General features: G+C 42.9%; 2 protein-coding genes across 2 annotated transcripts; both read left to right on the forward strand.

The window, feature by feature from the left end:
- The first annotated feature begins 1127 nt into the window (after positions 1-1127).
- Positions 1128-2071, forward strand: LOC115936232 (olfactory receptor 4D11). Its single transcript, XM_031016092.3, is given in 2 exon segments — positions 1128-1392; positions 1395-2071. Coding segments are annotated over 2 exon segments (942 nt in total).
- Positions 2072-10731: 8660 nt separating this feature from the next.
- Positions 10732-11676, forward strand: LOC101134051 (olfactory receptor 4D9). Its single transcript, XM_019036048.3, has one exon. The coding sequence runs from the start codon at positions 10732-10734 to the stop codon at positions 11674-11676; it is 945 nt and encodes a 314-aa protein (XP_018891593.3).
- The last annotated feature ends 3929 nt before the right edge of the window (positions 11677-15605 follow it).

Below are 15605 nucleotides of genomic sequence, written 5' to 3' on the forward strand. Positions count from 1 at the left end.
CACAGGTATATATGTCAAAACTTATCAGCCAGGAGCAGTGGCTCACGCCTGTAATCCCAGCACTTTGGGAGGCCGAGGTGGGCGGATCACAAGGTCAGGAGTTTGAGACCAGCTGGGCCAATATGGTGAAACCCCTTCTTTACTGAAAATACAAAAATTAGCCAGGTGTGGTGGCACACGCCTTTAATCCCAGCCACTAGGGAGGCTGAGGCGGGAGAATCACTTGAACCCAGGAGGCAGAGGTTGCAGTGAGCCGAGATCACGCCACTGCACTCCAGCCTGGGCGACAGAGTAAGACTCTGTCTCAAAAAAAAAAAAAAAATTATCGAAGTGTGAATTCAAATATGTGCAGTCTATGGTATGTCAATGATAGCTCGACAAAAATTATTTTTTAAGAAAGAAATTGAAACAACAGAAGAGAAGCTCTTAGTAATATTTTTTTATTTCCATAGCTAAGGAAATATTCACCACCCAGGGGTTTCAGTACCTAAAGTAGATTAAAGTAAAGAAAGAAACAAAGACGTCCCCTTAAAGAAGAATAGAGCAATAGAAACGAATTTTATGGCTTAAACATTTTCTAATTTTTCACGGAAATAAGTTTGTGATTTAAGAAGGGAGGGGTGCTGCTTCCATACAATTCAATCCAGTGGGGGGCCTCTTTGCAGACAGGGGTTCTTAGAACCATTTAAATGGAGCATCCAGTCTGGGAAAAAACAACAAAATCCTCAGCCCTGTGAAACTCAAAAAACTTTGTGTTCTAGTCACACAAAGTAAGCACTGCCTTATTCTCACAACAAACTAATCCCATTTTTATATTTCCCATGCCACAATAGTCTCTTTCTAAATAGTTAATACCCCCCTCCGTTTATCTTGAATAATGTTCTAAGTATCTTGAATAACTGGAACATTATTTTTATACATTTTTTAAAATTGTAATTTATATAAGTGTATGCATGATTGTGTAATAAGATGTCATTTTACATGCATTGGCAATAAACTTGAAATTGTAATTCACGTGGTGGTAATATCTCACAAGTTTTCAGACCTAATACCTGAATCTATTAAGAGAGAGTAAACACTTTCTGAAATAACATTATTTTTTCCAAGATATTCAGGAAAGAGAAAACATGATTCAATGGAGTTTGGGAAATGTCACCAGAGTAAAAGAATTTATATTTCTGGGACTTACTCAATCCCAAGACCTGAGTTTGGTCTTGTTTCTTTTTTTATGTCTTGTGTACATGACGACTCTGCTGGGAAACCTCCTCATCATGGTCACTGTGACCTGTGAGTCTCGCCTTCACACCCCCATGTACTTCCTGCTCTGCAATTTAGCCATCCTTGACATCTGCTTCTCCTCTATAACTGCTCCTAAAGTCTTGCTGGACCTTCTGCAAAGAAAAAGATCATATCCTATACAAGCTGCATGACACAGATATTTCTCTTCTACCTCCTTGGTGGGGCAGACATTTTTTCTCTCTCTGTGATGGCGTTTGACCGCTACATGGCCATCTCCAAGCCCCTGCACTATGTGACCATCATGAGTAGAGGGCAATGCACTGCCCTCATCTCTGCCTCTTGGATGGGGGGCTTTGTCCACTCCATTGTGCAGATCTCCCTGTTGCTGCCTCTCCCTTTCTGTGGACCCAATGTTCTTGACACTTTCTACTGCGATGTCCCCCAGGTCCTCAAACTCGCTTACACTGACGCTTTTGCTCTTGAGCTCTTGATGATTTCCAGCAATGGCCTGGTCACTACCCTGTGGTTTCTCTTCCTGCTTGTGTCCTACACAGTCATCCTAATGATGCTGAGGTCTCAGGCAGGAGAGGGCAGGAGGAAAGCCATCTCCACTTGCACCTCCCACATCACTGTAGTGACCCTGCATTTTGTGCCCTGCATCTATGTCTATGCCTGGCCCTTCACTGCCCTCCCCATGGATAAGGCCATCTCTGTCACCTTCACTGTCATCTCCCCTCTGCTGAACCCTTTGATCTACACTCTGAGGAACCAGGAAATGAAGTCAGCCATAAGAAGACTGAAGAGAAGACTCGTGCCTTCTGACAGGGAATAGAAAACAAATCCAGGCCAGGCCCAGTGGCTCACAGCTGTAACCCCAGCACTTTGGGAGGCCAAGGCGGGTGGATCGTGAGGTCAAGAGATCGAGACCATCCTGGCCAACATGGTGAAACCCTGTCTCTACTAAAAATACAAAAATTAGCTGGGCATGGTGGTGTGCACCTGTAGTCCCAGCTACTCAGGAGGCTGAGGCAGGGAATTACTTGAACCCGGGAGGCAGAGGTTGCAGTGAGCCAAGATCGCGCCACTGCATTCCAGCCTGGCAACACAGCAAGACTCCGTCTCAAAAAAAAAAAAAAAAAAAAAGAGGCCAGGCGCGGTGGCTCACGCCTGTAACCCTAGCACTTTGGGAGGCCGAGGCGGGCGGATCACGAGGTCAGGAGATCGAGACCATCCTGGTTAACACGTTGAAACCCCGTCTCTACTAAAAATACAAAAAATTAGCCGTGCGTGGTGGCGGGCGCCTGTGGTCCCAGCTACTGGGAGGCTGAGACAGGAGAATTACTTGAACCCAGGAGGCAGAGGTTGCAGTGAGCCGAGATCGCACCACTGCATTCCAACCTGGCAACACAGTGAGACTCTGTCTCAAAAAAAAAAAAAAGAAAAGAAAAGAAAAGAGAGCAAGTTCAGCTCTTCATCACCAAGGACACCTTATATTATTTTTCCCATGAATTCACATTTACATACTCAGATACATTGTCAGTAAACCAACTATACTGACTACGAACAATTTGTCTTCCTATTTAAGTTAGTAGATAACTGGTAACCCAAGCTTCTGTGCAGCATGAGGTAACTAGTGTTATAGGAGTGAACTGACTGTTACTTTTCCAAAGACCAAGTAACCTTATGTCAATCAAGACAGCTATATGGCAGGCAGATAAGATGATTAAGTCCAACATTATTTTCAGAAGATAAGGAAATAAAAGCCCGGAGAGATAAAGTGATGTGTTCAAGGTCTTATATTAAGTTAATTACAGAGACATCTTCAGATGCCCAACCCATTGTTCTTCCACCACATGAACGTAATTTATTACATTGTTGGACCTGTCTATATCAAACTATAATCCTGGTCCAGAAGGATCTCATGATCAATGCCTCTGGAGTACATATATGTGGGTATGTATGGCCTATTGCAGATTGAGAAATTGGCCTCTGCTGAATTAAACTAAAGTGGGCTCATGAGCTACTGAGAACTTCATAGGAACATAATGGTTATCCTCCTGGATTCCTATCAAGATTGATGAGGCTTGGGAAGATTTCTCATCATGGCCTAAAGGTATGTATCTTAATGCAGAGCTAGACATGCCGGACATTCTCATGATGAGTTTGGATAAAGGTAAAACTTCAGAAACCACACACATGAAGCACTCTATCTCTACCATCAAAGGACCGATTTTCCAGTTGCAGCCTTACAAGGGTCAGTTTTGCCTTGGCCTCACCATTGAGAATTCACATTTCTCTTCACTGGAAAGAGAGAGAATGGGAGAGTTAAAGAAGAAAAAGCTCTACCCAGTCTATTTTTTCAAACTTCTAGTGTTTGTGAAGAGGCAGTATAGGCTAGTGTTATTATCTGGGAGAGCAGTAAAGCATGGTGGATGAAAGTTCTAATTTCAGAGTCATGCAGACCCAGGTATGAATCCTATCTCTGCCATCCACCAGCTGTGCGATCTTGAGCAAGTTATTTCACCTCTCTCTCCAAAGGTCATAGTTCACCTACACAAAGATTCTCGTTTTAATATCCATCTCATGAGGTTGTTCTAAAGGACAAAATGAGATGGTATACATGAAATACATGATACTGGCAGAGAATAAATGTGCAACCAAAGATAAATGTCATTATTAATATCACCTTTATTGCTTTGCCTAACACAGCTTCTGTTTCCCATTGGCCTGTCACACTCTTCTCCTATATGACCCATACTCCTCATTTTTAGATAAAAACTGGTTGAGTAGAAAACATGAAAATATATATTGAGTTCAAAACATCTATCATGTTAAAATGTCTAGCTTTCTGTTATCAAAATGTGACAGTAGGTTTGCTTGTTATTTATAAGGTTTAAAGAGTCACCCTGGGTGGGTGCAGTGGCTCATGCCAGTAATCCCAGCACTTTGGGAGGCCGAGGCGGGCGGATCGCCTGAGGTCAGGAGTTCAAGACCAGCCTACCCAACATGGTGAAACCCCATCTCTACTAAAAACACAGACACAAAAAGTAGCCGGGCATGGTGGTGGGCACCTGTAATCCCAGCTACTAAGGAGGCTGAGGCAGGAGAATCATTTGAACCTGGGAGGCGGAGGTTGCAGTGAGGCAAGATTGTGCCACTGCCCTCCAGCCTAGGCGACAGAGTGAGACTCTGTCTCAAGAAAAAAAAAGTCACCCTGAAGCTGATGAGAGAAACAGCACAGGAGAATTTAATATCAAAAGAAGATAATGGGTCAAAAATAAACCCTGGCTTATAGAGTAGCCAAGAGGACAGGCCCCATGGGATGGAACAGAGAGCCCAAGGAGAGTAAATTAGCCAAAGGATAATGAATGTTGAAGGATAGTGAATGTTGAAGACAAACTTTACTTAAGTCCCTCATTGGATCTGGCCTGGCCCTATAAGCATTCATGAACTAACTGGCTCAAATGTTTGCCACTTCCTGTCACCTGATCAACAAAATCTAACTTCTTACAATATTAACTTACTTCTGCAAGCAAACAGATTCTAATAAAAAGTCACACTTGCCAGATCACTATTCATAGGGTCCTGCTACCTTTGCCCAAGTAGCTTTGGTCTCAAGAGCCCGTAGGCCTTTCTTTATGAAATTGCTTATGAAAAATACATACTACAAGCCACTTAATAGCCCATTTCATGCAAATCCGTCCTTTGCCCTTTTCTTTCCTTCCTAACTCTTGTGACTCACTCAGATCAAGTTTTTATCTCTATATCAGAATCAGATGACTCCACAGATCTATAGGGCCTGATTAAGAAACACAATCCCAAGAGATCAAGAACCCAGGAACTCTTGGCATATCATTGTCCCTGTTGACTTCCTCATGACCGTGTCTAAACATGCAACATAACCTGATTCAATAACTCAGGACAGAAAAAGCAATTGCATCTGATCACACAAACACTTATCGGCAGTGACATAAAATCACAAGTTGAGCAGCATTTTTCCCGCTTACATTAGTTTTGACTAGTTTTTGTTTGTTTTGTTTTTTGTTTGTTTTTTGAGATGGAGTCTTGCTTTGTCACCTAGGCTGGAGTGCAGTGGCATGATCTCAGCTCACTGCAGGCTTCGCCTCCCGGTTTCCAACGATTCTCTTGTCTCAGCCTCCTAGGTAGCTGGGATTACAGGCACACGCCACCATACCGGCTAATTTTTGTATTTTTAGTAGAGATGGGGTTTCACCATGTTGGCCAGGCTGGCCTCAAACTCCTGACCTCAGGTGATCTGCCCACCTCAGCCTCCCAAAGTGTTAGGATTACAGGCGTGAGCCACCGCGCCTAGCCTAGTTTTTACTTTTTTTTTTTTTTTTTTTTTTGAGATGGAGTCTTGCTCTGTCACCCAGGCTGGAGTGCAGTGGCGTGATCTTGGCTCACTGCAACCTCTGCCTCCTGGGTTCCAGTAATTCTCCTGCCTCAGCCTCCCAAGCAGCTGTCATCAATAAATAAAAATTGTATATATTTACAGTGCACAGTACAATGTGATGTTTTATTATACATATATATTGTGAAATGATTGTTGTATGCTTTCACTATTTTTTAAGCTCTGCTGCTAAGAACTGTAGAAAAGTCAACTGACTCTGGGCACACACGTGGCTTTCAAACTGCTCTTTTATATATGTGCTCCCCAAATCAAATGTTTTCATAGTGAATATCTCTGGGTATGCATGAAAAAATAACATAAAATAATTATGAAGTAACTGAGTCGATGAATATCAAGAGCTGTACCTAGATGTAAAGTGAGCTATACATTTCAGAGATGTAGGTTAAAATAACTGTGGGGGCTGATGGGACGCAGTGGCTCATGCCTGTAATCTCAGCACTTTGGGAAGCCGAAGCAGGCGGATCACTTGAGGCCAGGAGTTCAAGACCAGCCTGGCCAACATGGTGAAATCCCATCTCTACTAAAAATACAAAAATTAACCAGGCATAGTGGCTCATGCCTGTAATCCCAGCTACTTGGGAGGGTGAGACAGGAGGCTCACTTGAAGCTGGGAGGCAGAGGTTGCAGTGAGTTGGGATCATGCCACAGTACCACTCCAGCCTGGACAACAGAGCAAGACACTGTTTAAAGAAAAAAAAATGTCCTGAGACAATGTACATGTTGCTTTAAACAGAAAATGTGGCCAGGCTCCGTGGCTCATGCTTGTAATCCCAGCACTTTGGGAGGCAAAGGCAGTTGCATCACCTGAGGTCGGGAGTTTGAGAACAGCCTGACCAACATGGTGAAGCCCCACTTCTATTAAAAATACAAAATTGGCCAGGCATGGTGGCAGGCGCCTGTAATCCCAGCCACTTGGGAGGCTGAGGCAGGAGAATGGCTTGAACCCGGGAGGCAGCGGTTGCAGTGAGCCAAGATTGCACCATTGAACTCCAGCCTGGGCAACAAGAGCAAAACTCCATCTCAAAAAATAAATAAATGAATAAAATAGAAAATGCACTTATAAATCCATACAGTCTCTGAGAGCTGCTCTGACAGTAGCCACAGAGCTTTGAATTTTTCACTGTTACTCTTTTATTTATTTAAGTTTCATTTCCTAGCTGATTGCAGGCAAAGTGACTTTGGTCAAGAAGAAGACTGCACAGTCATTGGTGTGGTTTAACAAAACACTCTCTTCCTGAGCCAAAGAGGAAAATGCACTGTCTCATGTGTTTCCTCTAGAGGAAAGGGTATGTCCTGAGTGCACGGGTGCCTCTGCATGTATGTATGAGAGAGAACAGAGAAAAAATGAGAAAGAGGGAGAGAGAACAAAAGAGAGAGTACAAGACAGAGAGTACTTGGTGACATTTTAATGACTCCCAAAGGAACTCCTGAGTTGTATTGTAGCGTATTATATTGGCTGCTCAGCTTCCATATTCATACCTAACAATATTCCCTTTGCTAATTCCTATATTGGGCTGTGGCTGGAGACTAATACAGGTGGCCAAAATGTAGTAAGGCAGAAAAGAGTCAGAATACTGTAATTACCTGAGGTTGCTTTTTCCCATCTGAGGAAAGAAGATAATAAAATCACTCACTTTGAGGTAGGCTTTACATTAAACAGAGAATTTCCCCAGTACCTACTTCTTCTAAAATGCAGCTGAGGCATCATAAGAGGATCAATTTCCCACTTAAAGATTAAACCAGCAGTTAGTATTAGTGCCTATGAACTTCTGAAACTGAAAAGCTGTTCGTGCTGAATTTTGAGAAATGCTGCAAATGTGTAGAATGTTCCTATAGAAGTCAAGACTCTTAAGAAGCAAAGAAAAGAGGTAGTTTTTCACTATTAGAAAGAGGGAAAGTGTGGCTTGCAAAATATAGGAAGATGGTCAGTTGGCTTGGCTGTGTTTTACTTGTTGGGATATTGAGGTTCAAAATTTATTAAAGGTGGTTGAGAAGGTGCTGACATCGCCAGCTCTCAGGAGGATGACTGCCTTGGAAAAACAGCTTTTAAAGGCAGTAATTCCTGAGTTTAGTAGATGCAGTTTTGCCTCTTGGCTGGGAATGAAATTTTGGAAGATTTGAGTAAGATGTTTTAATGACAAGATTATCTGTGCCTTCATGTACCACTGAATATGAATAATGCTTCTAGTAAAAGTTTTAGGGATTCAATCAAGAATAAGGGATTTTCAAAATTGGAAAATAGAAAACCATGATATGTGTGGCATCCTAGAAAGTCAACTTAATGTAGAGAATGAGGAAGAATTTGCTCAATGGGATGCTGGGGTATGGGGGGAATCCTCAGTTTGCAGGCTCTGTCCAAGATAAGCTTGTTTCCAAAGAAGGGTCCCCTTTGGGATGATTTTTTTCTTTTTTCTTTTTTTTTTTTTTTGAGACAGAGTCTCACTTTGTCACCCAGGCTGGAGCCTGTAGTCCCAGCTACTCGAGAGGCTGAGGCAGGAGAATGGCGTGAACTTGGGAGGCGGAGCTTGCAGTGAGCCGAGATTGCGCCACTGCACTCCAGCCTGGGCGACAGAGCGAGACTCCATCTCAAAAAAAAAAAAAAAAAAAGAACACCTCAAATCCATACGTGAGTAAAAAATAAAACGGTAACTCTTGGGTTGGTCACAGTGGCCCATGCCTGTAATCTCAGCACTTTGGGAGGTCCAGGCAGGTGGTTCACTTGAGCCCAGGAGTTTGAGACCAGCCTGAGCAACAGGGTGAAACTCAGTCTTTTTGTAAAAATACAAAAAAAAAAACCAGCCAGGCATGATGGTACAACCTGTAGTCCCAGCCACCGGGGAGGCTGAGGTGGGAGGATCAACTGAGCCCAGGAAGCAGAGGTTGCAGTGAGCCACGACTGCACCACTGCACTCCAGCCTAGGCAATGGGAGGGAGATCCTGTCTCAAAAAAACAACAACACAACAAAATGTTTACTCTCAGATGATAGCTGGTGAAGACTATAACCACGTAACTATAAAAGTAACTTATAAAAGTGAGTGGTCCATTAAATGTTGCTTTAAATGTAATTCATTCTTTAAACATGAGATTAAAGTGTTATAAATGATAAATGTTATGTTTGTTAGTTAAAACTTTATACTGAAGTATGATATGCTAACATACAGAAAAACGCACATACATGTACAGCTCAATGAAATTTTTTTTTTTTTTTTGAGACGGAGTCTCGCTCTGTCACCAGGCTGGAGTGCAGTGGCGTGATCTCAGCTCATGACAACCCCCGTCTCCTGTGTTCAAGTGATTCTCCTGCCTCAGCCTCCCAAGTAGCTGGGACTACAGGCGTGTGCCACCACGCCCAGCTAATTTTTGTATTTTTAGTAGAGACGGGGTTTTAACATGTTGGCCAGGCCTCCACTCACCTCAGCCTCCCAAAGTGCTGGGATTACAGGCGGGAGTCACCATGCCCCGCCAACTCAATGAATGTTTTTACACCAGCAGAATATGCCTACTGGTGTAAACCAGCACCCAGATCAAGAAACGGAATATTACCAGCACCCAGAAGCCTCCCTTAGGCTCCCTTCAGTTTTGTACATATGAATAAAGTGGAAGAGTGCATACTCTTTGGTCCCTGGATTATTCAGCACAACATTATGTTTGTGGGATTCTCTTATATTATTACGTATAGTGTAAATCATTCTCATTGCTGTATAGTATTGTGTGAACGTAACACAGTTTATTTATCTTTTCTACTGTTGATGGATTTCTGAGTCATTTTCCAGTTTGAAGAAATTATAATCAGTGCTACTAGTCAGGTGTGGTGGCTCATGCTTGTAATCAAACTTAAGAGGCCAAAGTAGGAAGATCACCCGAGGCCAGGAGTTTGAGACCAGCCTGGGTAACATAGGGAGACCCCAACTCTATAAAAAAATTAAAAATTATTCCAGCACAAAAAAATAAATAAAAAGAAAAAAATTATTCAGGTGTGGTGACAGGCACCTGTAAGTCCCAACAACTAGGGAGGCTGAAGTGGGACGATCTCTTGAGCTCAGGAGTTTGAGGCTACAGAGAGCTATAAGCTCACCACTGCACTCCAGCCTGGGTGACAGAGTGAGACCCTGTCTCAAAAAAAATAAAAAATAACAGTGCTGCTATGAATATTCTAGGACATGTCTTTTGATGAACATATGTACATATTTCCTAGAAGTAGAAATATGTCCTTAAGAGATATATAGGTAATGATACACAGATAGATCCTTTAAAAGAGATATATCATCATACATGTAGATATATACATACCTTCCTGTGTATAAAACTATATTTATATACAGTCTTAGCAGAGATAATCAAATAGCAAAGTGGTTATACCAATTTTACACACCCACTAGCAGTGTATTAGAGTTCCAACTGTTCCACATCTTCACCACCACTTTTTCATCTTTTCAGTTTTTATCTTTTTCAATTTAGCCAATCTGGCATGTATATTGTGGCTTATTGCTATAACTAATGAAGTTAAATTGGCATTTGGATATCCCTTTTGTGAAGTATTGGTTTCAATCTTTTGCCATTTTGAGGTTGGGTCATCCAGCTTTTTTACTGATTTGTAGAGGCTCTTTATATATTCTGAACATGAGTCATTTCTCAGATAAATGTATTGTAAATATCTTGCTCCATTTGCAGGTTATCTTTGAATTCTCATAATGATGCTTTTATGAACAGAAATCCTTAATATATTCAGATTTCTTCTTATTATTTATTATTTTAAGTGTCAGATTTTATAGTGAAAGTACAATTGAATAGATTCACGGACTTGCAACCTCTGTTTCAGCAGCAGCAGTGAGAGAACTTTGTCTCCTTGGATGACTGAATCAAAAACCTGGGTAATCTTTCATCCAGTGGTGGCATACTGACTTGCAGACACAGTGAGTGCATAGGGAAAAGAGCTTCCTCCTAATTCTGAGCCAAAACTTAAGTGAAAAGACAACACTAGATTTTAGGACCTATCAATATTATTTAACTGCACTATTATTTCTTCCAGAGATGAACCTGATAAAGGATCTGTGATTCAATGGATCAGAGAAATTACACCAGAGTGAAAGAATTTATCTTTCTGGGAATTACTCAGTCCCGAGAACTGAGCCGGGTCTTATTTACCTTCCTGTTTTTGGTGTACATGACAACTGTAATGGGAAACCTCCTCATCATGGTTACAGTTACCTGTGTATCTCACCTTCACACGCCCATGTACTTCCTGCTCCGCAACCTGTCTCTTCTTGACATCTGCTTTTCCTCCATCACAGCTCCTAAGGTCCTGATCGATCTTCTATCAGAGACAAAAACCATCTCCTTCAGTGGCTGTGTCACTCAGATGTTCTTCTTCCACCTTCTGGGGGGAGCAGACGTTTTTTCTCTCTCTGTGATGGCGTTTGACCGGTATATAGCCATCTCCAAGCCCCTGCACTATATGACCATCATGAGTAGGGGGCGATGCACAGGCCTCATCGTGGCTTCCTGGATGGGGGGCTTTGTCCACTCCATAGCGCAGATTTCTCTATTGCTCCCACTCCCTTTCTGTGGGCCCAATGTTCTTGACACTTTCTACTGCGATGTCCCCCAGGTCCTCAAACTTGCCTGCACTGACACCTTCACTCTGGAGCTCCTGATGATTTCAAATAATGGGTTAGTCAGTTGGTTTGTATTCTTCTTTCTCCTCATATCTTACACGGTCATCTTGATGATGCTGAGGTCTCACACTGGGGAAGGCAGGAGGAAAGCCATCTCCACCTGCACCTCCCACATCACCGTGGTGACCCTGCATTTCGTGCCCTGCATCTATGTCTATGCCCGGCCCTTCACTGCCCTCCCCACAGACACTGCCATCTCTGCCACCTTCACTGTCATCTCCCCTTTGCTCAATCCTATAATTTACACGCTGAGGAATCAGGAAATGAAGTTGGCCATGAGGAAACTGAAGAGACAGCTAGGACAATCAGAAAGGATTTTAATTCAATAAGGGTAAGATAGTACCCATATTTAAAGATAGACATTAAATTTCACTTTCTCAAAATGGGAAAAGAGCTTGTTCATGCCCAAAACAAAGAGATACCTATGGCCACCATCGAGTCCTAAAAGAAGTTATTCCATCGCATATGCTGGGGACCACGTGGATGATACCGCTCTAAGTCAAAATCCACTCAAGTCTTTCCCTACTCACTTTCAATTATTCATTCCACAAATTTTTATAGAGCATACACTATATGCCTGAAAGTACTGGGATTCAGATTGCTGCAAAAAGATTAAATGTAGTCACCTTCCTGGAGGCATAACCCAAAATACTTTTTAAAAAATATAAACAGGCCGGGTGTAGTGGCTCACACCTGTAATCCCAGCACTTTGGGAGGCCAAGGCAGGCAGATGACCTGAGGTCAGGAGTTCAAGACCAGCCTGACCAACATGGAGAAACTCAGTCTCTACTAAAAATACAAAGAAAAATAGGCCAGGCATGGTGGCACATGCCTGTAATCCCAGCTACTCGGAAGGCTGAGGCAGGAGAATCACTTGAACCCGGGAGGCAGAGGTTGCAGTAAGCTGAGATCACGCCATCGCACTCCAGCCTGGGCAACAAGAGCAAAACTCCATCTCAAAAAAATAAAAAAAATAAAAAATAAATAAACAAAGTGCTAGGGGAACTGTAGCCACAATATTACTTGAGAGTTTCCAAAGACATTTAACAGCCAGTAGACATTTTCAAGGGGAAAAAGATCAGAAAAGAACAATCCAAGCAAAGAAAACAACATGTACATGTCCACATGAGGTGTCTTATGCCTGTAATCCTAGCACTTTGGGAGGCTGAGGTGGAGGGATCACTTGAGCCCAAGAGTTCAAGACCAGCCTGGGCAACTTAGTGAAACCTCATCTCTACAAAAAATCATGATAATAGGCCGGGCGCGGTGGCTCACGCCTGTAATCCCAGCACTTTGGGAGGCTGAGGCGGGTGGATCACGAGGTTAGGAGATCGAGGCCAGCTTGACCAACATGGTGAAACCCCATTTCTACTAAAAATACAAAAATTAGCCAGGTGTGGTGGTAAGCGCCTGTAATCCCAGCTACTCGGGAGGCTGAGGCAGGAGAACTGCTTGAACCTGGGAGGCGGAGGTTGCAGTGAGCCAAGATTGCGCCACTGCACTCCAGCCTGGGCAACAGAGCGAGACTCCAACTCAAAAAAAAAAAAAAAAAAAAGGAGAAGAATCACTGTTGAGGCTATAGACAGCTCCTTTGATTTTGAGAAAAAAATGAGCAAAGGCAGATGCCAAGCTCTCGAATGGGAAGCAACTGACTCCCCCTTATATAGCAGGATTAGCCAGATCCAAATTTCCCATTGTTTCTATACACAGTGATCTCACCACTCCTTTACCTGTGCCACTCAATCTATTAGAAGGTAAAGAAAGGCTATAAAAAGCATGATAGTTTAATTAGTGAACCTGAGAATTTGCCAGTCTGTTGTGAAAGAGACAGGGATAGTGCTAGGAGAAGATTTATCTGACAATCCAGCTGATATTCTGCTAAGATCTATTGACTTCACCATACTGTGTTCCCCACTATGATAAAGCTCAAGCCATAGCAGCTGGCACACATTTATCAATCAGAGTAGGCCAACCATTGCAACAAAAATGTCCACAGTCTAAGTAGTTAGCCACAACAAAAGTTTACTTCTTGCTCATGTCACAGGCCAATGCTGGTCTGCAGAAAGAGGGCACAGTGCCACACTGTCATTCAGAAATGCAGGCTTCTTCTGTCTTGGGCTCCACATTCTCTAGATCCTCAGAATCCTGTCCATGATCCAGCAGATGGAGAAAGGGAGAGAGAATTAAGAATAAGTGATTCTCCTGCCTCAGTCTCTTGAGTAGCTGGGACTACAGACATGCACCACTATATCTGGCTAATTTTGTATTTTTTTTTTTTCATAGAGATGAGGTCTCACTAAGTTGCCCAGGCTGGTTCAAATTCTTGGACTCAAATGATCCCTCCACTTCAGCCTCCCAAAATGCTAGAATTACAGGCATGAGACACCTCACCTGAACATGCTCATGCTGTCGTATGCTCCACAGTCTCTAGATCCTCATAATCCTGTTCATGCATCCAGCAGATAGAGAAAGGGAGAGAAATTAAGAATTATGGGGAAGGGAGGGGTGTGTCTTTATGGGACAGTCCTGGAAGTGGTGTGAACTACTTATGACCACTTTCATTGGCCAGCCCTTGGTCACATAGCCTCACCTGACTGCAAGGGAGCCTGGAGAATGAAATCAAACTCTGCTCCCAGAAAGAAGAAAATATGAAGAACGAACTCTAGTGATCTCTTCCACATGTAAGATTCACTGCTAAGAAATCACAGTTGGGTTACATTACAAAGATTAAGACTTTGTCTATAAAAGGATTCTCTTAATACATAAAAATGTTTGCTACAGGGCTGGCTGAGGTGGCTCATGCCTGTAATCTCAGCACCTTGGGAGGCCAGGGAGGGTGGATTGCTTGAGCTCAGGAGTTTCAGAACAGCCTGGGCAACATGGCAAAACCCCATCTCTACAAAAAATATAAAAATTAGCAGAGCATGGTGGCACACGACTGTAGTCCTAGCTACTCAGGAGACTGAGCTGGGAGGATCACTTGAGCCTGGGGAAGTCAAGGGTGCAGCGAGCCATGAATGCCCCACCGCACTCCCACCTGGGCAAAAGAGTGAGACCCCGTCTCAAAAAAAAAAAAGAAAAAGTTTGCTGGAAAGGCAACTAGACCCTTAGAACACACAGAGAGCCAAACCGAAATGAAGGAGATGGGGGAAAATTTTTCTTAACTTAAAGGAAGAGGGAAATGATCAAGCTAAACCCTGGGATTAGGATGACAGTAGACTAGAAGGGCAGGGTTCCATGAGATAGAACATTAGGGTAGAGTGCCCCAAGAAGATTGGCCAAGAAGACAATCCTCATAGAAAGCAACTCTCGCTTATTCCCAAACTTTTCATGGGCTTGTTGTAAACAAGTTCGATTAATGCAGAAGCTCCTTTAGCAATGAATGTTCTCCAAAACTACCATTTGACGCAGCAATCCCATTGCTGGGTATATACCCAAAAGAAAATAAATTATTCTACCAAAAAGACACATGCACCCGTATGTTCACAGTAGCAAAGACAAGGAATCAGCCTAGGTGCCCATCAACGGTGGACTAGATGAAGAAAATGTGATACATTATACACCATGGGGTACTATGCAGACATTTTAAAAAATGAATTCATGTGCTTTACAGCAACATGGATGCAGCTGGAGGCCATGATCCTAAGCAAAGTAATGCAGGAACAAAAAATCAAATACCACATGTTCTCACTTATGGGTGAGAGCTAACCATCGATTTACACATGGACACAAAGATGGGAACAAAAGACACTGAGGCCTACTTGAGGGGAGGAGGGTGGGAAGAGTGTGAGGTCAAAAAACTACCTGTTAGGTACTATGCTCACTACCAAGATTGTCTTCTTGGCCAATCTTCTTTGGGCACTCTACCCTAATGTTCTGTCTCATGGAACCCTGCCCTTCTAGTCACTACCTGGGTGACAAAATCATTTGTACACCAAACCCCAGCAACACACAATTTACTCATGTAACAAGCCTACACATGCACCCGCTGAACCTAAAATAAAAGTTAAACAAAAATGAAATCAATGTTATCTTCTTTGCTGATTGACATTTCCTGTGTTCTATTTCTACCACTCAAAAATGTTCTGAATTTCTCACTCATAGATGGGAATTGAACAATGAGAACACATGGACACAGGAAGGGGAACATCACACTCTAGGGACTGTTGTGGGGTGGGGGGAGGAGGGAGGGATAGCATTAGGAGATATACCTAATGCTAAATGACGAGTTAATGGGTGCAGCACACCAGCATGGCAC

The sequence above is a fragment of the Gorilla gorilla genome, chromosome 9, assembly GCF_029281585.2.
Source record: "Gorilla gorilla gorilla isolate KB3781 chromosome 9, NHGRI_mGorGor1-v2.1_pri, whole genome shotgun sequence".
In the NCBI taxonomy this organism is placed as follows: Eukaryota; Metazoa; Chordata; class Mammalia; order Primates; family Hominidae; genus Gorilla; species Gorilla gorilla.